Below are 25,316 nucleotides of genomic sequence, written 5' to 3'. Positions count from 1 at the left end.
TGCACCCACAATCTGCACCCACAATCTGCACCCACAATCTGCACCCACAATCTGCACCCACAATCTGCACTCTGAATCTGCACCCACAATCTGCACCCACAATCTGCACCCACAATCTGCACCCACAATCTGCACTCTGAATCTGCACGCGCAATCTGCACCCGCAATCTGCACCCGCAATCTGCACCCACAATGTGTGAGTGGCGTTGCGTGGGTGAGTGGCGTTGCGTGGGTGAGTGGCGTTGCGTGGGTGAGTGGCGTTGCGTGGGTGAGTGGCGTTGCGTGGCTGAGTGGCGTTGCGTGGCTGAGTGTGGTGTTGCGTGGGTGAGTGTGGTGTTGCGTGGGTGTGAGTGGCGTTGCGTGTCTGTAAGTGTTGCTGTGTGGGTGAAAGTGGCACAGAGCCTTTGATGTGGCCTGGCGCAGGAGAAATGCTGCTGCTGCTAATTAAATACAAGAGTGGCCGGGAAGCGGCCGGGAAACACAAGTACGGCCGGCCACATAATTAGGGGAGGAGAAGCCGCACAGCACACGCTGGGAGAAGCCCTTTGATGTGCTGTGCGGCCGCGATGCGCGCTCTGTGCTGGGGGAGGGGAGAGGGCCATTAGCCTGAACTCGCGGCAAGATCAAACGAAGGGTGGGAGGGACATTGAGGAACAGATGGCCATGAAAGTGTATGGGCCAAAAGCGCGTGCCTGTACGTGCACTCGAAGAAAACGCCACGAAAAAAAGCGGTGGTTTGACAATCAGTTCGAGCACTTGAATTCTCGCCATTTCCCATTCCTTCGGAATGGTAAAGGACGAGACCTAAAAATGTTAAAGGGGAAGAGAGAGTACCTCACGGTAGGAACACCAAAGGGGTTGCTGACTGGTACTTGCCAGCTTACCCACTTATCATCATCGGCCACTCTCTCTCTCTTTGTGTGGAGAAAAAGGAAAGAAAAAGTGTATGCTCTCCTTTTAAAGAACCATAACATAAATGTAATGAAAAGTGATAGTAAGTAAACCAACCGTGCTTATTATTTGTTATAAGTGCCCATTGAACCCCTGTGAGAATCATTGAACATAATTCTCACCGTTAAAAAACGGATATGTTACTAGGCTGAATATACTGCAGCTACAGAGTCCCATAATTCCACTGGGTCATCCATTGAAATTTGTTTGATCAGCAGTGTATTCATGAAAAGTAAACAAGCCCTGAACATCCTAATTCCAATCCGCTCCCTTTGTTAGCTGCACCATGAAGAGAACAACTTATACAATCTTTGTTTTACAAAAGGAATGTTTTTACCAGCATAGAGGTTGTTTTTTTTCCTTCAAAGTAAACATTAACTACATAATTGAATTCTCTTCCCATTATTGCAGAAATATGATGGTCCCTTTTTTCAATTATTATTTTCAATAAACATTTCTATGGTTGGAAAAGAAACTTCTATTACGCTAACTAACCCAAAACTACTGCACTTTACTTTCCCTCATAGTTGCTTAAATTGATGTTAACCATAGATCTCTGCTCGAAATTGTTGAACTCTATGTCCAGACTGGAAGCTCAGATTATACTAGTTCAACCTTGATTCCTTGATCCAGAAGTGTATCGCTTGTGGGCGGAAGAAGCACAAGCTTCTTGTATGAAGTGGGCAGTTTCCTTCGAAATTTTAGAGATTCGGCCGTGCTGACTGCTATTTTCCAGGCTATTAGTGTTAACTGATTTTGCACCACAAGGTCCGACTAAAGCTCCATAAACACCAGAAGTGCTATTGGGAATTCTGCTGCCATTTCCAGAAGTGCAGGGAACTAAGATTAGGTCTTCCAGATGGGATTGACCAGCACTAATGTTAGCCACTGACATTTGGGGCAGGCTGCAACCCTGGAAATCATTGCAACCGGAAAACAGGCGTATTCACCTGAGTCGGCCAGTCCTGTAGAAAGGCATCCATGGCAATTACCTCCAGATCCAGTCACGAACTGTAGAAATGTTTCAACTGATAATTTAGTTGGGACGCAGACAGATCCACCTTGCGGGGCCCAAGGTTCAATGAACCTCCTGAAAGTCCTGAGAGTGACGCACCCAGTAGCCGGGATCCGAAAGAAACCTGGAATTGAAACCTGGCGTTCCAGTCCACCACTGTGTGTTTCCGTCCTGGCAGGTATTCTGCTATCACTGTAATCCAATGGCAAAGGCAGAAGTGTCCAAAGTCCGGGCGATAATCCGCAAGCATCCGAGACCTGGTTCCACCCAGTTTGTTTATATATCATACCACTGACTCATCCATTCTTAAGAGAATGCAACAATTGGTTTTCCTGGGTGAGAGTGTCATGATAAAGAAAGAACTTGCCAGATGCTCTAGACAAGTGATTTGTATACTTAACTTGTCTTGTGACCAGCGACATCCTCTGAGAAAAATGTCCACATCTGGCTCTCTAGCCCTATATGTTTGTGTCGGATTCAATGATCACGTCCGGAACTGGCCCAAAGATGGCTCTGGCATTTTGGGCCTTTATTTGTTGCCGCCGCCGTGTTTCTTCTGCCCTCTCTTCTTGAGATAACAGAATCTGTGAATTGTAGGTTGGTGTGTGCCGAAGATGTTGAATCTCCATTTGCAGAGCTCCCAGAAAGATCACCTGGATCAATGAGGTCAGGAGGCCCACCAGCCTTGCAACAGATCTCAACCAGACCATCTGTTTGCTCAACACAGACCGCAGTTCTCTCTTGATTGTCTTAATTTTTATAGAGGGAGCAGTAAATGATTTTTTTCAGAATCCACCTGGTAGCCCAGAAATTCCAGTTGCTGAGAGGGAATCCGGGTCGACTTATTCTTATTCAGGATGAAGTCTAAGTCTTTGCAACAAGTTGATTGTCGAGGCAAGATGTTGGAGCAGAACCAGTTGAGTCTGGGCCATAACAATCATGTCTTTGAGATAGACGTTCAATATCACGTGTCCTTCTCCCTCAGCGTTTTGACTGCTGGTTTCATTAGTTTGTTGAAGGCCCAAGGAGCTGAGGATAAACCGAAGGCCAGGGCTAGGTATTCGAACCATTGGGAGTGCCATTGGAATTGCAGGAAACATCTTTGTGGGGCAAGAATGAGGACTGCAAGGTAGATGTCTTTGAGTTCCAACTGGACCATCCAGTCCCCTTCCTGAAGAATATCCCTGAGAAGGTGGATAGCCTCCATCTTGAAGTGATCCACTCACCCCCCTTTCTTCTGTACCAAGTAGAGAGTGCTACAGAAACCTCTGGGATGAGGACAGGCGGGGGCAGTAGCCTGGTTTGGCAACACATACTGAAGTCTTAAAAATGTACCCCTTTCGGGGGGAAAATAGAGTTGAGGAGATTTGCTGTGTTGGACAGGAATCTGAGTATACTGTATTTTGTAACCTTAGACAGAGTTGAGTACACAAGCATTGTTGGTGATTTTGACCCAGTTGTTTACAAAGTGGTGAATCCTGCCCCCCCCCCCCCCCCCGAGGACTAGGGAATAATTGTTACTTGTAACTTGGGTGTTGGCAGTGGAATGGGTTCCTCTGTGAGAACCTCTGTTGAAGCAACCCCGCACAAAGCCCCTTGATCTGGAGGGGAAGAAACCACACATCTGGAGTTTGTGTTGATAAAATCTGAAACCCCTGTGAGGGCCTTGTAAGAACGAGTGGCTGGACAAGTGTCTTCTGCCTCAACCGTCTCGCTCTAAAAAGGTTCGGCTGGAACACTTGTTTTTTAGGCTTTGTCTAGTGCTGTGAACGTATTTACACATTTCCTTATGTCCTTCTCAAACCGGTCCCTGAACAGCTTTCGCTGAGCCATGGGGCCGCCTTCAGAAGTAGCCAGTTAGATGAGTTTGAGGTCAATTCTCATGAGAACCAACTTGCGACAGTCTTAGCAGAGCGCAAAGTTGCATTTCACAGGAGGAAAACTGCCTGTTAGGGCCATCTGGCAAAGACCTCTGGGTCAATCACCTTGCCTGTCTCTTAAGCTTTAAGGGCCAGTTTTCAAAATGTTTACAAGGGGCTGGCGACGTCAGAGTTTCTTAGCAGGCTTGTAAGGTGCCATCAGTGGTTTTGTTGTTTTTTGGGGTCCCGGGCATTTTTTTTAGAAAGGTGAACATACTAGGATCTATATCGGGGGGTTTTGCCAGAAAGATCAGGTCTGAGGCATTCGGATTCGAGGAGACTGCACCATTTTCTTAACTTTTTTGCAGGTGAGACTGTATGAATTTGTCCACTGGGGTGGAGGGAGGGGGGAGGGGGGTTAATCCATGGGTCTTGGCTGTATAATATCACCCGGTTTAAAATCCATGGGGTTAAGAAGAAAATGTGATGAAAGAGAGCTACCGTAGGGTGTTGTTGTCGGGTGCTTGCTGCTCTATTACATTTGCAGCCACAATGTCTACTGTAATCAGAGTGAGGAGGAAGGAAATGGAGAGAGGCAGGGTCTATATTGAGCGGCATGAGGTGTTCGCAGTCTGACATGCTGGAGAAAAGGCTGTAGCAGCACCCAAGGCTTATTTTGAAAAAAGAATTGGGGACCCCGCAAGAGGGAGCAACACAGACACTTGAAATGTAGTAGAAAAGCTCCTTGGGCCAAGCTTGAAATTATTGCAGCCCTGGGAGACTCTGCTGTGCGGGGCGTTGGTTTGGAACAGTTCAAGCAGTAACGTGAAATGAAGCTCATCCTGGGCCCTACCGGGAATGAAGCAGGATGCATGGTAGAGCAAGGGAGGGAAAGCAAGAATGCTGTAAAACATCATTTAGGAGGTGCCAGGAGAGTGTATCTCTGCCATCCCCTATTCTTGCAGCTCAGGGAGTGGTGACGGACCTCTACCGTGTAGAGAATCTCACGGAGCCACCGAGCACGCAGAGATGTGTCGACAGCATTGAGGCAGAAAGAGGACTAATTGGGCTATCCACGTGTCCTTTGCTCCCAAAGAGGGGTGCCACTGCAAGGAAAGCATCTGGGCCTCTCACTAAAGCCAAAAACAACTGATGATCGGGGAAGGTGCAACTTGGCAGCTTTGTAGTTCTGACACTTATTAATTCCCACTCAGACATGTTGTTGGCTTATTCTTCTGTGTTACTACTTTGATTAGATGCCAATTGTTCATTTATCTGCTGGGGCAATTGCTCCTTACCAATGATGTCTGACTTCAGTGTAGCAGATTTGTGTCCCAAGTGTGTTTTTCCGGGGTTCTCTGATGTCTCTGGTGGGATTCAGGACTTCGCTGTACCATTGTTGATGGATTTCACTGGTTCTCTGCTTTTGACTGTGTGTCTTGCTATGTTTTTTGGGTGCGAGGATCTCGCCATGTATCTGGTGGATGCCAGGTGTACCTAGCCTTGTGTGTAGCCTCAATAAGAAGGATGAAGACCTGCATAAGGATGCAGTGCTGTCAGATTTGTCTTTCCAAAGCTGTCTGGGGCACTTGAGGATTAGTGGAATACTAAACATTGGATTCCCTACCTTTTGGTCTCTCTTTACGGCTTCACAACTTCACCTGCAAATGAACTAATATTTCCATTATATTTAATGAGAAAATAAGGTGGATGGTAGCTTTTACTCATGCAAGAGTCTCGAGCACTTGAAATAGAAGTGTCAAACACGAGGACAGGTGGATAGGTGAATAGGCATGTGAACGGATTGACGCTTAATGGGTGCTCTGGACAGTTGGACTTCTTGTTAACTTATAATATAATATTTCACTCATGTGCAGAGCTAACTCGCTTTGAAGGTAGAGAAAGTAGTTTATTGTCCCCGACAAATCAATTCTTGGTCTCACCTTGAAGAAATCCAGTCCACCGGGCGATGGAAGTCTTTAGATTTCATGCTCTCTAATCCCCTCTTTAAATATCCTGTAGGTAACCAAACTGGGTACTGTGCCTGGCCCATTCCATCCTATGCCTCTGACTACAGTGCTCTTCGCACATAGACTTAATTCTCGAAATTTTTGCTATTATTTTTAGTATGTAGTACTGTAATAAAGCACATGTATCTCTTAGATAAACATATTTAAAATGTATGGTTTCAAGACACTTCCACGCACACTCTGCAGTGTCCAGTCCTGAGCATTTCTTTTACAAAGCCTTTATATCAAATGTTGGATCGAATTATGGAAAGATTTCTATAATATACTTTTTTCCGAATGGAAACAGAAGAATCCTGGTGTTCTGTGTATTGATAAATCTAGGTCATTAGTATGTAGAACAATTCTCAGTTGTCGATCATAATTTAATTATAGAGATAAGATAGAAGCACAGCTATAGGTACTGAGTCGGCTGACCAGCACCGTCCCAACTACAGGACCAGACATCAAAGAGGAATCTTAGTCCTCAGAAGGTGAGCATATTAAGGTTCCTCAACTCACCTGTACGTTAACACTGACCCACCCCTGACACATGTCCATTGCATTCATAGGCTGTCCCGCATCTATCCAGTCCTGATGAAGACCCGCCCCTGATGCGCATAAACCAGCGCATCACCCCCTAGGGTCGAAACGTCGACGCACCTCATTTGAGATTCGACTGCACAAAGTCTACTAGGACCATAATCTAATTGATTAACCTATCGGACTATTGCGCATATAGTTGACATTCTTCAATAATTGTTTCATCACGCATTTTTGTATGTATGTTTTAATGTATATCAGTCCTGCACAAATGTTCGTGTTTTGTATTGTATATGTTCAATGTTCGCTTGGACAGCATAACTAATGTTTGGAAACAATTCAAAAAGCAAGAAAGTATATGACTAAAGCTTTACTTTCACTATCATTGTGGTTAGTGATTTTTGTGTTTGCCTTGGGTATAAGTACCACTGTATATGTACCCCTACAGGGACGTATTGATTAAGTAATATATTTGGAATACTGTAAAACCGTTAAAAACAGCAGGAAAATGTTGCAGAGTCTAATCCATTCATGAAGCATAACACTTGCATGCCTTCCTTAACCAGCCAGGCACAAACCCAGCAATAGCGCTTTACCTGCTTCAGTCCATATTGCATTTGTTGGACCTGATCATAAGTCAAACCCCCACAAAACAGTTATCTTTGTTGACTGATCTCATTGTAGTTTTCCTGTTGCATTCGGTATTGGACCCTAATTTTATGTATTACAAAGTGTTGTTTTTGTTGCACGACTTTACAGACTGACTAGCACTAAATGACACAGGCTTAAAGTACCGCCTTGGTAGAGCATGAGTTTCATTCTGGGTCTGCAGACACAGTGGTCTTTTTCGGTCTCACCTAAAGACTGCCTTTACTTGTCTGTTGTTGAAAAACTATTGTGTATAATTTCAATACTTGGAGTGCGCTTTAGGTTAGCCAGTTGCTAACAAAAGGTTGACTTAATTGTCCGTCTCATGTGCTTGTTTTTAATTCAATGGATTTCTGTACTCTTAATGTGTTTGTCCCTCCCTGGAGCATACTTCCTTTGCTCCACATCTGGGAACTAATTTTTCGTTTTCTTTCATCACCTCATAGGAGTGTATGGGTTTTATTGCTTTTGTGCTCTGTCTCCATTCACATCCCCATAGATGAGCTTTTTGGGTAATTTTTATATTCCAACTGCTTGGCGGGTCTACCTGCTCCACCATTGCTCTTCCACTTTCTTTTTAAATTTGTTTTTCTGGAGGGTCCAAAATCTGCAATTTGTGTCAGGCCACCCCTTTCTAAGGAAAGAACTTTTGCACACGTTCATATATTTTTATTTGCTGCTCAAAGATGGACATGTGCCATCTTGGAACGGTAATTCAGAAAGAAGAAAATGGGCACCTCAGCCTCCAGACTCATATGTGCCCATGCATGGTGACAAATGCGCAAATGTCATCATGCTGGGGCACCAAAGCATTAGGCTGCATACAATCACTTGAGTGACCACACCTGTGCATGTGTACTTCATCGCACAGTTTTCATTTTTACTAATTTTGTTTGGCATCAGCAGTTACCATTGTATTTTTCATTTTGCCAATGCTGACGAACATTGGGAAAATCTTTGGCAAAGCCAGAAGGTGAAGCTTATTGGATTTGCCAATGCTTATCTCATATACTTTTTGTTCTTTACTGCCCCAATAACGGTATCCATCATCTTGGAACAGTAAATTCAAAAGAAAAAAGGTGTGTCCTGTGACCTCCCATGCATGGTGAATCATGCAAAACCTCCCTCTGGGGCTGCCGTTGAATCGTGATAAATGCATGTTTAAACATGACCGACAAATCATTGGGAAAGTCAAAAGACAAGCCCTATTAGCTTTGGCAATGCTTGTTTACTGTTTTGGTAACTTTGGGGAATGAACAGACGAATGCAGCTACAGAAATGTTTCGAAGTGTGAATTTCATATTCTTAAGCATTGATTTGAAATCTTACTTTTTTTCAAAAACCGAGAAATCCTGCTATACAATGTTTGCCCTTTCTTTCACAAACTAACAGAACTGTTTCAGGATTACCATTCTGCTTGACTTTTGTATTCTCTTTCTGAAACCTTTATTACTGGTTAAGTTACTCTGTACCCATAAATCTTTGTTTTTGTTCTTACAGGTTTTCAAATTCTCCACAAGGGCCGTCAGCTAAATTTTTAGTTCAGAATAGTAAGTACAAACGTCTGTTTTTACAACTGACTTTGTGCTACGTTTGGGGGAGTGTATGTATTGTTATTATTATTATTATCATATATACAGTGCACGGCTACCCCCGACGGGGGTGTCCCGGCGCTAGCAGCGGCAGGGGAGGGAGACTAAATGTATCATGTATGTATATAATTTTTTTTTTTATAAACCTTCTTGCATGAATTTGAATTATGCTCATTTTTTGGTTTACTCAAGTTCACACCCTGGCAGAGCTGAAGATGACTGGAAACTGTCTGAAAGGATCCCGGCCACTCTTGTCTTTCGACCCGGTATGTTCTATGGTCAGCCAAAGTTACCTTTTAAGCACTTTCATAGTAAAATGATTTTATTACGGTATGTTAATGAGTTGTTATATCAGTTCAGACATTGAAGAGGAAGGTTTTGCGTTTCTATTATATTAAATGTTTTTTCTGTTTTACAGATCTTTGATAAGGAGCCTCATTATGCTCTTTTGAAAGAGCTTTTTATTCAGGTTGGTTTGATTATTCATATCTTTACTAAATGTTCAAGGCATTTTTGAGTTAGTAAGTGATATGTAGGAAACATTTAGTTTAAAAAGCATTTAGAAAAAAATGTTATTGTAGTCTGTGGTCCGGTGGGTATGACGTGTGGCTGGAATCCTGGGGAGATGACACTAAAGAGCTGTTGGATGTGGACGTCTTCGGCTGGGCTCTGTACTTGTATACTGCATGCTTCATAATATACCTTAACAATAAAGAGGTATTCATATGAAAGTCTACAGTCTCTGAGTTCAGCTTATTCACATTTAGCAACAAGGAGCACACCAGGATCGTGAGCACCTCATCAGGGAGTGTTACAGCATGCTAAATTGGTTTGATTGTATTGATGTGAGCCCAGGAGACCATTTCTTTGTGGCTTACTGAATTTGGTTGTAGCCGGCACAGCGGGTGTCCAAAAAAATCTCCCAGCAGCTGGTAACTGTATATTTGCAGTGCGGTGCTCGTTGTGGCTGTTAGCACGCTGCAGCGCATTTATTAAATTTAACCTGCCTGTCTTAGTGCGTGAAGCCATTGGCTCAAGGAAGCTTTCTGCGGTTGATTTGCCTGTCGCGTCGCGCATAGCCATGCTCTCGAGTCATCTCTGAGGCTTTGCCTATGGCGTGCGGCAGTACTTGTGTGCGAGCCGGCAACATTGTTTTCTCATCAAGTGTCTGCCACGCAGTTCTTGTGCGGCTGCTTTAAGAGACCATCTCAAGTAAAAAAAAACATTAAAAAGGAACATCAAAGTACTTGCGTCTGGTTTGCACTCAAGCAGCTGGGAGGCTAGTTTGCTGTTAAACGAGACGTTACCTCGCTGTGTTCATCTGGCAGCACGCTGTCTATGGGTGGCTTGTGCATGGTAGCTGTTCTTGTTGGTCTTCGTGTGGGTAGACTGTTTCCGGGCTTTATAGTGTAATGCTGCCTCCTGGAGGTTTCAAGTGCTAACAGTGATTGGCACACTTGTTTGTTTTGCAGTTGCACCATCTAGTGGAGTCTTTAAGCATTAACAGCGATTACTACGCTTATTGCTTATTTTTACCCCTTGGCTGTGGCGGTAATTCCGCCGCGGGGCGGGGGCGCGCAGCGCCGCCATGCTCATGACGAAACCATTCCGTCACGAGCCGCGGTGGCGCTGTGCTTGTGACTGAATGGCCCCGTCCGCTCAATAGAACGCGCCGCGCAGGCGCAAAATCAGCCGGGCCGTGACGGAACCATTCCGTCACCAGCACAGCCCCACCGTGGCTCGTAACGGAATGGTTCCGTCACAAGCACGCGAGGGGTTAAAGAGTATCACAGGTCAACAGTCTCCAGTTTTTCAGCGTTTGGCGCACTTACTATTGTGCTAATTTCACTGTACTCTGATATTTCAGCGATGAACACGCTACAGGTTATTTTTATCATTTGATTATTATTATAGGTTGTGCTGTTAAACATTTATTGACCATTCTATTTATTGTTGGTCAACAGGATGCAAACTGTAACTCCAACTGCCCCTTTTTTCCAGGAGCCTGGGGAGCCACAAGTGAAATGAAGACTGTGGGTCAGATCATTTATCGCCCATTTAGTTTATGGATGGTCAAAAATGTCACCCTGATGGGAAAATACATTTACCGTATTATATGGGGGTGTAGAATGTCAAAATATTTTTGATCATTTACCTGATATAGATCTAGCAGAGCTGATGAGTTAGACAAGTATCAAACTGCTGTTAAACAATTGGAAGTTCATTTTGAGGGCAGAGTTCATCTTCACGTGCGTAGACATACATTTTTTACCAGTGTACAAGCACCATCTAAGTCCGTTGACACATACACAACGTATTTAAAAGGGTTGGCCTCCTATTGTGATTTTTATCAGGGATCAGTTGCTGGTGAGTTGCAGCTCCCAAAAAAAAAAATCCAAGAAAGACTGTTAGCATGTAAGAATTCCACCTTCGATGAAGTGGTGGATAGTGCAAAGAGAACAGAGTCTTCTAGAGAAGATTCAAACATATTTTAATATAGTGCTGAACAGGTTGCTAGTATTAACCGGGCTGACAACCTAATTTAGCCTAATAAAGGTCAGCAGTCAGGTAGGGAGGAATCTGGGACCACGTCTTCAATGAAAGGGGAAGGAAGTTCTAAAAAAACTCTGTTTTAGATATGGTTAATTGTACTATATGTCTTCCTTTAAGAATTGTCCTGCTGTTTCACAAGAGTGCTGGAAGTGCAACAGACTTGGGTATTTTAGGGAAGGTGTGTAGGGCTGGTAGACGTGGCACTGGTAAGAGGTAGCTTGAGAGGGATGCACATGAGAGCTGTGCAAAGTCAGGAGTAGGATAATGATTTTCAACATGTAGAGAATAATTTTAGGAATTAGGGTTGACAGTGAATGTGGTGGAAGCAAAAGGGGCATTAAACACTGTTACAGTGATCCGTTGGTGGAGTTCACCATTAATGGTGTCCTTTTTCCCTTGCTAGTTGATTCAGGGGCCAACGTAACCATTATTGATATTACAAAATGTAAGGAAAAATGGTCCGATCAAGTTTTTCTCCCTCCGGATGTGGTCGCGCCTGCTTCTGAAGGAAGCGGATCCCATTTGCATGGCTATTTTTGGGCAACCATTGGATTTTCTAAGAAGACAATCAAGGGAAAGGTTTCTGTAACTAAAAAGAGGTTTAAATATACTTGGTCGGTGGCCCTCGGCTGGTTTTGGTATTGTTAAACCTGATCGACAGCCTGCTGCTACCCATGAGGGAAGTATTGACATTGGGGGTGTGATTTTCAGTGAGAATGCCCATTGAATTTCTGAGAATAGTAAAGTTTTCACTGATGAGGTGGGTGTGATTAAGAATTTTAAACATGTCATCCTGGTTCTGGATGGATGCGTGCCTATTAAACTTCGCAGTAGGTGATTTGACAAATATTTAATCAAAAAAAGAAAACCACAAGATGGCATCGTTGAACCAGTGGATGCCAATTTATGGTTATTTCCAGAGATTCTAATGAAGAAGAGTTCTGGGAAGTTACGACTTTGTATCAATTTGAGGAGTGTAAACAATGCAATTTGGGTGGAAAGTTTTCTTCTTCCAAGCATCGAAGATATGGCAACTGTAGTAGGTCACACCGGATGGTATACGAAACTGGATTTGAAAGCGGCACATCACTAGGTGATGTTGGGAGCTGAGTCCCGTTATTTGACTGCTTTTGTTACACCTGATGGTACTTTCCAGTTTAGCGAGATGCCATTTGGCCTCATCTCTGTTGCATTGGTTTTTCAGAAGCTTATGACAAAAATGTTGCGGGGGTTGAAAACTGTTGTGGCATTCCAAGACTTGTTTTGTTATTTGCCCACACTTTGGAGGAGCACTATTATACTTTAAGACTAGTGTTAAAGGTGTTATGTGAGAGTGGTGTTACTTTGAGAAAAGACAAATGTGTTTTTGCAGTTAAGGAGGTGGAGTACCTTGGTCACATTCTTTCATCTGAGGGTGTCAAACCCAAGCCAGGCTTGGTAAAGGCAATTGTAAAGCCTTTACATCCCTAAGATAAAGATCAACTTAGATATTTGTTGGGGATGTGGGAGTTTTACTCCACATTTCTACAAAATTGCTCTGATTTGACAGAATGCTCCTGAAATTTGCCCCCCAAAAATACAGATTTCACTTGGTCAACCAAATGTCAGCAGAGTTTTGATCTCATCAAGGAACACATGGTATCTGCCCCAGCTCTGCAACCATATGTGGCAGGCTGCAAAACATTTATCCTATTTATCAAAAGAGGGGGACTCTAGGAACTATTCAAAAGGTCCGGTAACCCGTGCTACCGAAGTTAAACTTAGAAACGGTGAATCCCTTTTGGTATAAGTAGAGAGAGAAAGAAGGGAAGTAATTGTGGGGCGCAGTGTGCCCTCATCGTGATGCCCTCACACACCCCGAAGGATATCATGCTTCATCATTGGGCTTTTGCTCCTCGTCGGGCCGGCGCTGCAATACCCTACGGGTCCACCGAAGGGTCTCTTTTTCTGAGATCTTCTGATGAAACTGTATGGATGCGTGGGTGTAAGTGGCAGTGAAGTCCTAGAGAGTGTATTTAAAAAATGGCTGGAGGGAGAGTGATTAATTTTTATTAAGATGATCCCTCTGTCATTATTAAAACAAAGTGTATGGTGCTGCTTTAAGAGGTATTATGCCCCTTGGTAGCTCGGTAATTCTCAGGCGGAGATCTAGGGAGCTTCGTCAGGACCGAGTAAGAAAGTTGCATTTACAGTGGCCCGAAAATTTCAGTGCCCCCGGATAAATGGAGGTAGTAGAACTTCCCTAGTAGGTAGGGTAAGATCCCATGAGATCAGTGAGGGTCACTTTAGAGTGTTCTCTCTGTGCATCTGGGCTGTATGCCTATCGCTGTCTCTGCTGGATGCCACTGTAGATACAACTTTCTTATTCGGTCCTTTGAGTCCAGGGAGTGTTTGGCAAAAAAGTATCTATTGATTTTTTGGGGGATTTTTGGATCATTTAATGTTTTATCCTTGCAGATGCAATATTTTACTGTGATCGACCAGTTATCTAGATGGGTGGAGGTGAAAGGAGTAGCTGAGCCCAATGCTTACAAGTGTTTTGAAATGTTTCAAAAAAATGTTTTACAAAGAAGGTATTCCTGCAGAGGTTTTATCTGCCTATGGGGTACAATTAATTTCAGCGCCAATGCAGGATTTTTTCTAAAACATGAAATTAAGCATGTACGTACTCCTATGTATTGCCCAAAATTCAACAGTAAAGTTGTAAGATTTAACAAAGTGTTGGTGGACAGATACCCTTTAAGTTGATGAGCCGGAGGAGTGTGAGGTCTTGTCTGTGTCCAAATTGAATGTCCGGTGTGATTGATGTGCAGGTATTGGCTGAGAGAGCCTGAGTGGCAGGTGATGAGGCCATTAGGCTTCAGGTGGAGGATGTTCTGGAAGGTAAGAGGAAACTCAAGAATGCCGTGGTGGTGCAAGTTTGTGATTGGGTTCATATCAAGGATACTTTACATTTAGAGAAACCTTTTCTCAAAAGCAGAGATATTATTCAGGCGGAAAGAGTGTATGGGAATTCTGTGCTGTATGCTAACCGTCCACGGTGGAACTTATCCTGTGTGGCTAAGGTCATTGTGAGAGCTGAGAAGGATGTTGATTGAAACACAGGATTGGTGGAAAATGCGCAGTCCAAAAGTACTCCTACTCAGTGGAAATCTGGTTGAGATTCGTAGGAGGAGTTCTCGTGTTAAGAGATTACCCAAGAGATTTATTGCTTAAATATTTTATTGGTTTAATGTATGTGTGTGTGTGCGCGCTGCTTGTTGTTTATGTATTGCGAGTTTTACTTTGTGTTGGGTAAATGTCTGTGAAGGGTAGATGTGTGGTATGGTCTGTGGTCCTGTGCATGTGACTGTAGGTATGACGTGTAGGTTCTAGACTCCTTGCTGGAAAGATGGCACTAGAGAGTAGTAGGATCTAAATGTCTTCTTTTGGGCTCTGTACTTGTATACTCTATGCTTCATAATATACCTTAACAATAAAGAGGTATTTATATGAAAGTCTACAGTCTTCGTGTTTAACTACTTCACAAAATAGTGTGAAAATCATGTCAAATGCAGACTTGGACACTTTGCCATTACTACACCTTGGAGCGAGCCCCAGAGTGTTTAAGGCGTAAATTAGAATGGTAAACCTCCCCAGCTGAGGTAATGGCCAAGGCCAAACGTACAACAAGGTTAAGGTGTTTAAGTGTTTCTTTCTTAAAACTTTGTCACAACTTAACAATAAATAGATCATTGATTTGCAATGCATTTTCAGTGCTCTTTTGTGTACCCTCTGCTCCACGGTGTTAGTATTTTGATATTATGTTACAACATTTAATGAGCAGTGGTGTGGACAGACTATGAGCTGGTTATGTTTCAATATATTGCAAATCCTGATGTTAATTTAAACGCATTGTCTGTTTTAATCTTTTCTTCCCTTTAGATATTTTCCACGCCCCGGTATCACCCAAAAAGTCAGCCGTTCGTAGATCATGTTTTCAGCTTCACTGTAGCTGATAACAGGATCTGGTTCCGAAATTTTCAGGTTAGTTGTGTTGATGTCCTTGGGATCTCACTTTCTTCCTTTTTACCAATCTCTAAAACTGAACTCTCCACTTATCTGCAAGGCACTAAACCAGCTAATACCCTCAATGTTTCCCTGATGTCCTCCAGTAAGAGTCAAACCTGCCCTCTTTACTTTACTGCAATTTTTAACCTCTCTCCTGTGGATTTTTGCAATGCATTATAGCATCCTTGAAATGCCACCCTAGTTAAAAAAAAAACCGGCCTGTTTCCTTCATACAGTTTCTTTATTCCCTCAATTTACGTGAACACGGGTGCTTTACAAGCCACTGGGTTGCTGCTAAGTGAATCTCTTCTGTGCCCTCTTAAATCTTTCTTCACTCGTTCTACAAAAACTGTTCCCCTCTAATTAAGCAATGCCCTTCCATTATGCAAACATTTTTTCTGTGTTTCTGTCTCACTTTATCTGGCTATTCCTTTCTTGGATTATCCCAGTGTCCCCCGAGAGATTAATGAACACATTTCTAATTGGTCATATTATTTAACTTGTGGAACATTTTCTCTCCCTTCCCTATTTAACTTGGAGATTACCAGGACCCCGTTCTGCGACACATAATTGTCTGCATCCGCCCTTCTCCACTGCCTCTTCATTAAATGTGTGTGGCATTCCATGGAGAAGATGTTAAAATCTACAATTTCTCCTCCTTATCTCCATTAGATTATTTTCATCAGTTTATCTTCAGTGAAATTCCTGGATATCTTCCCATTGTTTGCAGTTGAATCATACAAGAAAATAAGACCTTTATTCCCTGCCCCACCACACTATATTTATTTCCGTGCTTGCATCTTCGTTCATTATTCTATGGTTGAAACCTTGTAGTCATCTATGACCTTATTCTACTCACTTTTCACCACAGCTCCAGAGGACTCTCGAATCTATACATTTCACCACTAACACTGAAAAGATGAGCCAATGTATTAATTTATAGGCAAACAAACCCCTTCTTCTCATGGTCTCTGTAGTGCTAGGACGTAAGAATTCTATTGTGACTTGGCATTTGTGTTGGCATGGTTTACTCTACTGTGTAATGTTGAGTGGGAATGATGCTATGAAAATGTGATGATAACCAAAACATTGTCCAACAGAAATATTGTGTCCTAAATATTGTTTACCAAAGTATCCCCCCCTCATTCTATTTAATGATAGAAAATCTACATCAAAATATACAATATTTCTGTCTCCCATATCAATAATATTTCTTTTAGAAGATATTTTTGTTAAACATTGACATGTGACTGGTGGAGATTCATGGAATGTTTGTGTGTCCTGGACTAAGTCTGGCAGTGATTTACAGCTAAAGGTAGTATGCAAAAACAAACCTAGACTTGTCTCTTATAGGTTCCTTCACACAATCTTTATTAATCGTTGTTTGCCGGATTGTAATTTAAGGATTGGCATTTTTTCTTCCAGATTATTGAAGAAGATGCGGCTCTTGTTGAAATTGGTCCTCGCTTTGTTTTAAATCTGATAAAGATTTTCCAAGGCAGCTTCGGGGGGCCAACTTTGTATGAAAACCCACATTATCAGTCTCCAAACATGGTAAACCCCTTTTAGCCATCTGCATCCTGACTTGAACCCCTGCATCTGAGCCTTCAGAGGCTGATGAAATGAGCACATTTAAGTAGAGAGCACCTATAGAAATGTTAGGTTGAAATGTATATGTAAATGGACAACATTGTTAACACTTTGAGCCAATTGGAGTATTATTTATTTTATTTGAAAAGTTTTATAAAGTGCAAACAAGACCCAGACTGGTATCAGAGCGCTGTACAAAGAGGAAAACTAACGTTGGCGTGAAGAAACAGTACAAGTACAATACAATAAAGCAACATGAGAGTAACCTGAAACATAAAAGTAAATGTGGGTGCTAGGGGAATAAGAGGTAGCTAGAGAACTAACAGATAAAAGCCCAACTAGATGGGGCTGATTAGCAGTTTTATCATCGGTCTACTTCCAAAGAACGACAAAATACATTTTAAAGCCCAAGTAAAAATGATTGTCCAGCACATATTTCAAGCACAAAGTGAAAATAATTGTCAAGCATACATTTCAACACACAAAGTAAAAATGATTGTCAAGCGCGAGAGGGAAGTGTCTAGCAAATGACATAGAGGCTATTGCTGAAGAAGTTCTTTCAACAGTAGCCATTTGACCTGTTTTTTTAAGAAAGCAGTCGAGGAGTTGGCTCTGATCCCCGTTGGAAGGGCATTCCAAGTTCTTGGAGCCAGCCCTGCGAAGGTGCCATTGTAAGTTTTTCTTTGTTTGTTTTTTTTTAAATTTCAGTGGTGTCAGTAGAAGGGTATTGGAGCTTCTTAAGTTTCGCCTGGATCCGGAGAGCTCGAGTTTTTTTGCCAGATAAACTGGGATATTGAAGTTAATAGCTTTGAGTGTCAGACAGGCTATCTTGAAGTGGATCCTTTCTTCTATGGGAAGCCAGTTAAGCAGGACTAAGTCAGGTGTGATATAATCATGCTTTCTGGCGCCTGTGATTAGTCTGGCAGAGGCCTTCAGAGTAGCTCTTAGTGGAGCTAACTTAGATTTAGGAAGCCCAGATAGGGTCACCAATCCGTATTCTACTTGTGAGATAACTAAGGATTGGACTGCTGACTGGATGCGCTCGGGAGGTAGGAAAGGTTTGATTGTCCTAAGAGTGTTGAGCCGATTGTCACCCTTAATGGTGGTACTGATGTGACCTTGCATGTTAAGAAATTTGTCCAGGGTGACACCTAAAGAGCAAGCGAAGTCCACCATATGCGGGGTGCAGTTAAGTGCAGAGATTTTTTTGATCTAGTTTTGCGTGGAGGGCCTCATGGTTGCAGAGGTTAATCAGGAGAAATTCTGTTTTGAGGGAATTAAGTAATAGATGGTTAAGTGTTATCCATTGTTGAGTTTTTTTTAAGCGCTCCATTAAGAGTTTTAGTGTATTCTGGAGAGGACCTCTTCAAATTCAGTTGAGTGCCATCCACGTACATGTGGTACTGAATGTTTGAGTCATTCAGAATGGCAGTTAGAGGTTCCATGATTAGATTGAAGAGGCTGGGCGAGAAGGCAGATCCTTGAGGCACCCCAATAGAGACCGAGGTGCTGGCAGCCAAAGAAAGGTTGACTTTGATTCTTTGTGTTCTGTTATTCAGGAAAGAGGAGGAATTTAAGACGGGGCCAGATAACCCCATCCTATATTGAAGGTTAATCAAGTTATTATGTTTGATCGTGTCAAAAGCAGAGGACAAGTCCAGAAGTAGTAGAAGACAAGGCATATCCTGGTCAAGAACTCTCAAGGCGTCCTCAATAATGTGAGTTAGAGCTGTTTCTGTGCTCTGACCTGATCTAAAGCCTGACAGGTTGGTCTAGGAGCTGAAATTTCTCGATGTGGTCACAGAGCTGTGTGTGGACCCATTTCTTGAGCAGTTTTGCTAAAGGCTGATGTTGGTAATCGGCCGGAAATGATTGGGATCTGTTAGGTCTGTATTGGGCTTCGTGGGTATGGGGGTGACTTGCCCCATTTTAAGACAGTTAGGAATCCTCCCCTGTAAGAGATTGTTGGATGATTCTGGACCAGAGAGGTAGAAGGGCCACGCCAAGGTCTTTGAGCAACTTGGCGGCGAGTGGATTACAGAAATGGTTGGATGGTTTAAGAGAAGCCAAGGAATGTGACAGATCCTCCAAATCCAGTAGCCGGAAGGTATTTCATTAGGCATTGTTTTTGGGTGCGTACTCTGTGGGGTAAAGCGGAGCGCACACTGCGGTTGGAACAGTCAAACCCAATGAGCTCATAGACAACCGGTTAGTAGCGGCACGTTGCAGCTCCTGCTCAATACTCCTAGACTTTTCAGAAGAAATTGATATTGTTCCATAATAGCTCAAATGTGAAGGATACTAGAAGTCATGGCCAATTATAAAATGTTGCCACTTTCCCTTCTAAAGTAGTTTATATGTTCCCATTGAAAATCTGTTTATAGCGCATAGTTATAATGTCCTACAAGGCAGAATTGATATGTGCATTACGTGGATAAAAGTTGTGATGTCACACGCTGTGTATGTATTTTCAAGTGTGTTATTGCTCGTTCAGTCGTGTCTCGTGTAAGCGTGGTAAATGTTGGGAGAAGCTTGGAAATGGGCCAGGTGTGAGGACGACCTGGTCAGCTTTCCGAACAGAGAGTTAAAAATAAATGGCATTCTTATTCACCATCATCAAAAATTTCTTTTTTTTTTTTTAAAGCATTTGATTCATTATTATATTGTCACCCGGCAGGAGCAGTTCAACGTTAGTTAACAAACTAGCTGTGAGGGCATGAGCAGCATAATTAAAAACTACATATGGTGCTCTTTGACGAAACCATGCCTCTATGAGACATGCTGGTTTTATTAAAAATTGTATGTCGGTCTCTGTGTCAGGTAATGCTGGTCTCTTGGACCACATGCTCCCTTTGAGCTTTATGGTAACAAAGAAGTGTTCATTTAATTTCCCATGTGGTGTTTCACTAGATTTGTACATGCGTTTTACTGAGCTTTCTTGCATTATAAAGTAACTGAGAAATTGTGTTGCAGTTATCAGGGATGCTGATTGGTGGATTCCTCAATGTTTGTTTGTTGCTGGTTACTGCACGATATGGGTGCTTGAGAATAACAAAAGAGAGAATAGGTGGGAGGTGCACAACGCAGTTGGTTATGATTTAAATGTTGATTTGAGGCGCGGATGGGTGCACTCCAGGGAGGCGGTCCCGCCTAGCGTCTGGAGATATAAAGCTAATAAGTGTATGCAAAAATTTGCAAATACATCCCCTGTGTGAGGCACTCCTTAAGTGTTCATCGAAATGATTACAAAGTTCAATGATGAAATGTAGATTTATTCATCCGTATTATTTCATTAAGTTAATGTTTCAATGATATTACAATCATATCACTGTAAATCGGTTGACGATGCAGTTTGTACACGTACTCCAATGCATTTCGGGCTGCACGCCCTTTGTCAAGGAGAGCTAAAAAAAGAAGAAATAAGCCCATATCAGGGGAAAGAATTAAATGTGCGTGGACGTTAGTGGTGACTAATGGTATGGTCTCTCCACGACCTGGGCCCCAAGTACCTCAACGACCGCCTGACCTTCTACACGCCCACCCGCCAGCTACGGTCCACCAGCCTCGCCCTCGCAGCCGTACCACGCATCCGAAGAGCCACCGCCGGAGGAAGATCCTTCTTTTACCTGGCTGCCAAGACTTGGAACTCCCTCCCCATCCACCTTCGGCTGACCCAGGACCATCTCGCCTTCAGGAAACAACTCAAAACCTGGCTGTTCGAGCAGTAGCATACCCCTCCCCCCAAGCGCCTTGAGACCCTCCCGGGTGAGTAGTGCGCTATACAAATGGCATGATTGATTGATTGGAGTGCCTCACACAGGGGATGTATTTGCAAATTTTTGCTTGAGAATAACTCCAACAAGATAAACAAGAACACTTGGGTTGATTTATCTGCCAGGTTGCATATGATACTGGAATGTCTCAGCGTGTAAAAAACAATAGTCTGAAAGTGACCCACAGTACTCCCCAAAGACTGAGATCAATATAGGCATTCCAGCTATGACCTTATGGATATAATGTAGCAGCTGGAATGGTTTAATTACCCTCACAGTAGTTGCTGTTCCGTACGATCTCACCTTGAAGAGTATAGAGGTTGACCATCAGTGGGCAGTCGTTGACGGTCATTGTAGATAGGTGCCTTACCCAATTCTCTTTTTCTTCAACGTAAGAGGTTATCATGGAGCTTATTGAAAAATTGCTATACTTTTTTTTTTTTTGGGTAATACCATCCAAATTACATACATTATCAATCTCAATGAAAAACATTTACTGGTACTTTCATTAAACACAATAAGAATTAGTAAACTGAGCTAACCTCTGTTAAGGTGGAATATATCAAAATAGGTTTCTTGTTATGTGACGGTGTATCCGTTTAATGCCTGCTCCAGGTCTGTACAAGTCATCAGACCACAATACATGTACTCTCTCTCTGCACTAAAGGTGATAGTGCCATAATTCTATAAAATTGAGTAGGAAACAACTTTTTATGATCAGTGCTGAAATTTTCATTTTCTGAAAATCTTAAATTACATTTATTTTGCAAATATAATTTGTAAGTATGCATTTATAATTTTTAAGTGTTTTTCTTGTAAATGCAGAAGTCAAAGTATGTCTTTCTAACATGTTTGTTGTTTGCATTCCTTAGCATCGCCGGTTGATACGCTTGGCCACAGCAGCTAAATTCAAAGAGAAACAGCAAATGAAGGACTTGCAAAAATTGAGACAGACTGAAGGAAAAGCCATTATTCCAGCAGATCCCACAGAGGACGTCTTCAAAACCTATGCTGAGGAGAAGCCAGTTCAGATAGAGACCAGTCCACCAGAGAAGCCCCTCAAACCAAAGAAAAAAGGCAAAGAATTCAAGCGACAGAGGATGGTGATGAAGAAGAAGAACAATGCTTGATCCCAAAAGACTATTGGAATAACACTTGGGGAAACTAGATGGATTCTTACAGTTGGGTCTTTGAATCAGAATGTTCAATGTAGCTATTTTTGTACGAATATGGATGTTTTTATCCACGGAGATGGTGTAGAATGCAAAGATGGGATCAAGCCTAGTTGGGGCTTGATTCATTCATGGGCATGTACAGCCGGGTTTTTAACACTTACATTGCAATCTATAGCTAACTTCGAAGATGGCAATCTGTGAATATTCTATGCATATGCACATTGTGCATACAATGTCCCTAGGGCAACTTAAAGGTTTGCAATTCAGGAGTCAGTTAATATTGTTTTCTCCCATTCACTCATACTGCGCCCTAAGGCATCCAACCACGCTATGTGAACTTGTGTTCAGCTGACTCCTAGTCCCGACTACTTCAAGGGTCTACGTTCGATGTTCGTTTCACAATGGAGTGTGTGCCTGTCCATCTGTTTAAATATGGTCAGTATTAAATCCTAAAAATTGTTCAAGTGTGTAATTAAAGAGAAGCAGAGTAATACTACTGTTTTCCATATTGGAGCAATACCTATATCAGGAGAAAATAATAAATAAGGTTTTGCAAAACTCCTGCTCATTGCAGACAATCCCGTTTGTCCTCTAAATTATGTACTAGAAACATTCACGGTATTACAGGTTTTATTTTAAAATGTATTGAGAACTTTACTCCTGCAAATAATACACCCAGGAGTATGTTACACTTTGAAAGTGCCTGTTTATATTTATTATTTTAGACTGATCGTTTAGTACAATGCCACCGAGGTGATCTTATGGTATCTAGCTTAATTTATTTATTTATGTATTTATTTATTAAGCTTATAGAGTGCGACAGCTACCCAAAAGGGTTTCCCGGCGCTAAAGAGACAGTATGCTGGATAACCAAAAGTTAAAACCTTGATGGAGAAAAGATTTATTGATTGAATAACCAGGTCTTAATTGCTCTGTGAAAACGAGCATAGCTTGTTTCAGTACGGATATTCAAGGGGAGAGAAATCCACGGTTTAGGGCTCAAAAGTGAAAAAGACCTTCCGCCCATTCTGGAGAGTCTGACTTTGGGCAGGCTAAAAAAGCCTTGAGCTGAGGAACGGAGACAGCGTGCAGGAGTGTAAGTATGCACAAGGGATTGTAGGTATCTGGGGGCAGTACCCAGTTTTATTTTGTACATGTAGCTCAGAGTTTTGAACTTGACTCTACTCCACCCTGAGCCAATGTAAATCACGGAGGTGCCCGGAAATGTGTTATATTTTATGACTTGCATAACAGCCTTGCAGCGGCATTTTGGACTCACTGTAGGCGTCTAGTGACTGCCTGTGTTGCCCCTAAGTAGAGGACATTGCCATAGTCTAACCGTGAGGTTATAAGGGCATTGATCACAGACTTCTGTGTGTCGCAGGGCAACATCCATATGATTTTCTTTAGCCATCGCAGAATGGTAAAGCATATGGCCGATAACTTCCTAACCTGAGGCTACATAGTTAAACCTTTGTCAATGGTAACCCCCAAATTTCGTACGTGGTCAGGTGGAAGAGGAAGGGGACCCATCTCTGATGGCCAGTGCCTGGAACTCCAAATGTCATGTTTAGGACCCAGTATTAGAACTTCGGTTTTCCCTCCGTTCAATTTGAGCAAATTGTCATTCATCCAATTGGCAATTTTCCTAAGGCCTGATTGAAGAAAGTAGATGGAAGCTTGGTCCGAATTTGAGAGGGAAAAGGTGATATGAGAGTCATCTGCATATGTGAACAGAGTTAGACCTTGTTCAGCAATATGTGCCAATGGTGTTACATATAGATTGAACAACAAAGGGCTGAGTATCGAACCCTGAGGTACTCCATAAGGGGACGCATGAATGTTGAAAGTGGCAGTATTTGAGAAGATTTGGAATGTGCGGTGATTTAGAAAGGATGTAAGCCAGCCCAGAGCTTGACCGCCAATGCCCATTGAAGTGAGAGACTTTATCAGTATAGTGTGAGAGATGGTGTCAAATGCTGCGCTGAGATCAAGTAGAATCAGCGCAGCTGTGTCTCCTCTATCTATAAGATGGCGTAGGATTTCTGTAGCGCCCAACAAAGTTGTTTCAGTGGAAAACCCAGGGCGGAGACCTGATTGGGAAGGGTGAAGTACGTCATTGGCCTCAATAAACTGGGCGAGATGGAAATGGACGTGTCTCTCCAAAATTTTGGAAAAAGCGGGCAAAAGAGAAATAGGACGGAAATTAGCTAGGATTTTCGGGTCAGCCGTAGGCTTTTTCTAAAGCGGTGTCACCATGGCATGTTTCCACATTGCTGGGACAGTGGAATTTTTTAAAGACAGATTAAGGGTTCTGCAGATCACGGAAAGCTGAGGAGTGTCGAGTAGTTTAAGTACAGAAATAGGAAGTGGGTCAGCTGGAGAGCCTGATTTGAGTTTGCCTAGATTATCCATTGGGCCTTGAGCGTTGATATCTGGCCAAGAAATTAGGGCATCATAGGTATGAGATGGATGAGAGGCGGTAAGATGTTTGGTATTATTTATACCGGACACTGCTGGAGACTATTACTATGCTGTTTCGATATGTCCAGATATATATTGTCAATCTTCTTTGTGGAGAACTGCGCAAGTTCATCACATTGGTTGCTGCTCAATGGGGGTGGTTTGGCAATGGTTTGGGTGCCTGCTAGTTCTTTAACTAGACTAAAGTATTTTGGATTTATTTGTTGCCTCTGCAACAGTCCTAGCGACATAGCTTGCCCTAGTTGTGGTACAGGCCTTGTGATATGACTTTAATTCTTTTTTTTATAAGAGAGCCCTGCTTCTAGGGAGTAATCTTTCCTCCAGATGCGTTCCAACCGTTTGCATTTGGATTTATCCGCTTTTAGCAGTTCATTAAACCAGAAAGCTGGAGATTTGTGGGCATTCACTTTTTTATACGACAGGGGAAGACAAGTATCAATAACCTCCGTAAGCCAAGTATTTATCTTAGTTGACACATCATCCATGTCGTCCATATCTCTAAAATCGCACAGGAGCTGGGAATCTAGAACATACTTAAGGCGGTTCACATCTAACTTTTTCCAGTCTCTTTTGCAGGTTGTTAATGTCCTGTTAGGGAGCATCAGGGCAACAGGAGCAAACAGACTAAATTTGGATAAAAAATGATCAGACCAATGAAGAGGAAGTGCGGGGAAGCAATGTATATGGGAGAGGTTCGAAAATATTGGATCGAGTAAGTGGCCACCTTTATGGGTGGGTCCAGAATTCCATAGCGCGATATTCATAGCCGCAAGGTCATCAATAAGATTTTTACCTATATTGTTTTTAGGATCCTCTAGATGAAGATTAAGGTCACCAAAGATAGAAAAATTACTAGAATTTACAAGTATTGAGGCTATGATGTCGGAAAATTGTATCGCCCATGAATGTATAGGGCCAGGAGGCCGGTAGACTAGTAAGCCAGTGAGGGTAAAATTCGGGAGTAAGGTGAGTTTAAAAAGGGCGGACTCGCAATTGCTTAGGGTAATAGGTTAGAGGGTTCATTGCAATGAGTTTTTAAATATTATGGCAATCCACTCCCCCCCCCCCCCCCCCTGA

General features: G+C 42.6%; 1 protein-coding gene across 1 annotated transcript in view; it reads left to right on the top strand.

The window, feature by feature from the left end:
- BRIX1 (biogenesis of ribosomes BRX1) overlaps positions 1 to 22,333 on the top strand; it is a 75,052-nt gene extending 52,719 nt beyond the window's left edge. Inside the window, exons 5-10 of the mRNA XM_078674928.1 lie at positions 8,523 to 8,572; positions 8,807 to 8,880; positions 9,033 to 9,083; positions 15,092 to 15,193; positions 16,643 to 16,771; positions 21,453 to 22,333. Of these exons, the coding sequence (XP_078531054.1) occupies positions 8,523 to 8,572; positions 8,807 to 8,880; positions 9,033 to 9,083; positions 15,092 to 15,193; positions 16,643 to 16,771; positions 21,453 to 21,710 (664 nt within the window). The 3' untranslated portion in view covers positions 21,711 to 22,333. The remainder of the gene's footprint in view (positions 1 to 8,522; positions 8,573 to 8,806; positions 8,881 to 9,032; positions 9,084 to 15,091; positions 15,194 to 16,642; positions 16,772 to 21,452) is intronic.
- The last annotated feature ends 2,983 nt before the right edge of the window (positions 22,334 to 25,316 follow it).

This window comes from Lissotriton helveticus, chromosome 2_1 (genome assembly GCF_964261635.1).
Source record: "Lissotriton helveticus chromosome 2_1, aLisHel1.1, whole genome shotgun sequence".
NCBI lineage: Eukaryota > Metazoa > Chordata > Amphibia > Caudata > Salamandridae > Lissotriton > Lissotriton helveticus.
The sequence above is the reverse complement of the archived record's forward strand: the minus strand, read 5'-3'. Positions and strand labels throughout refer to the sequence as shown.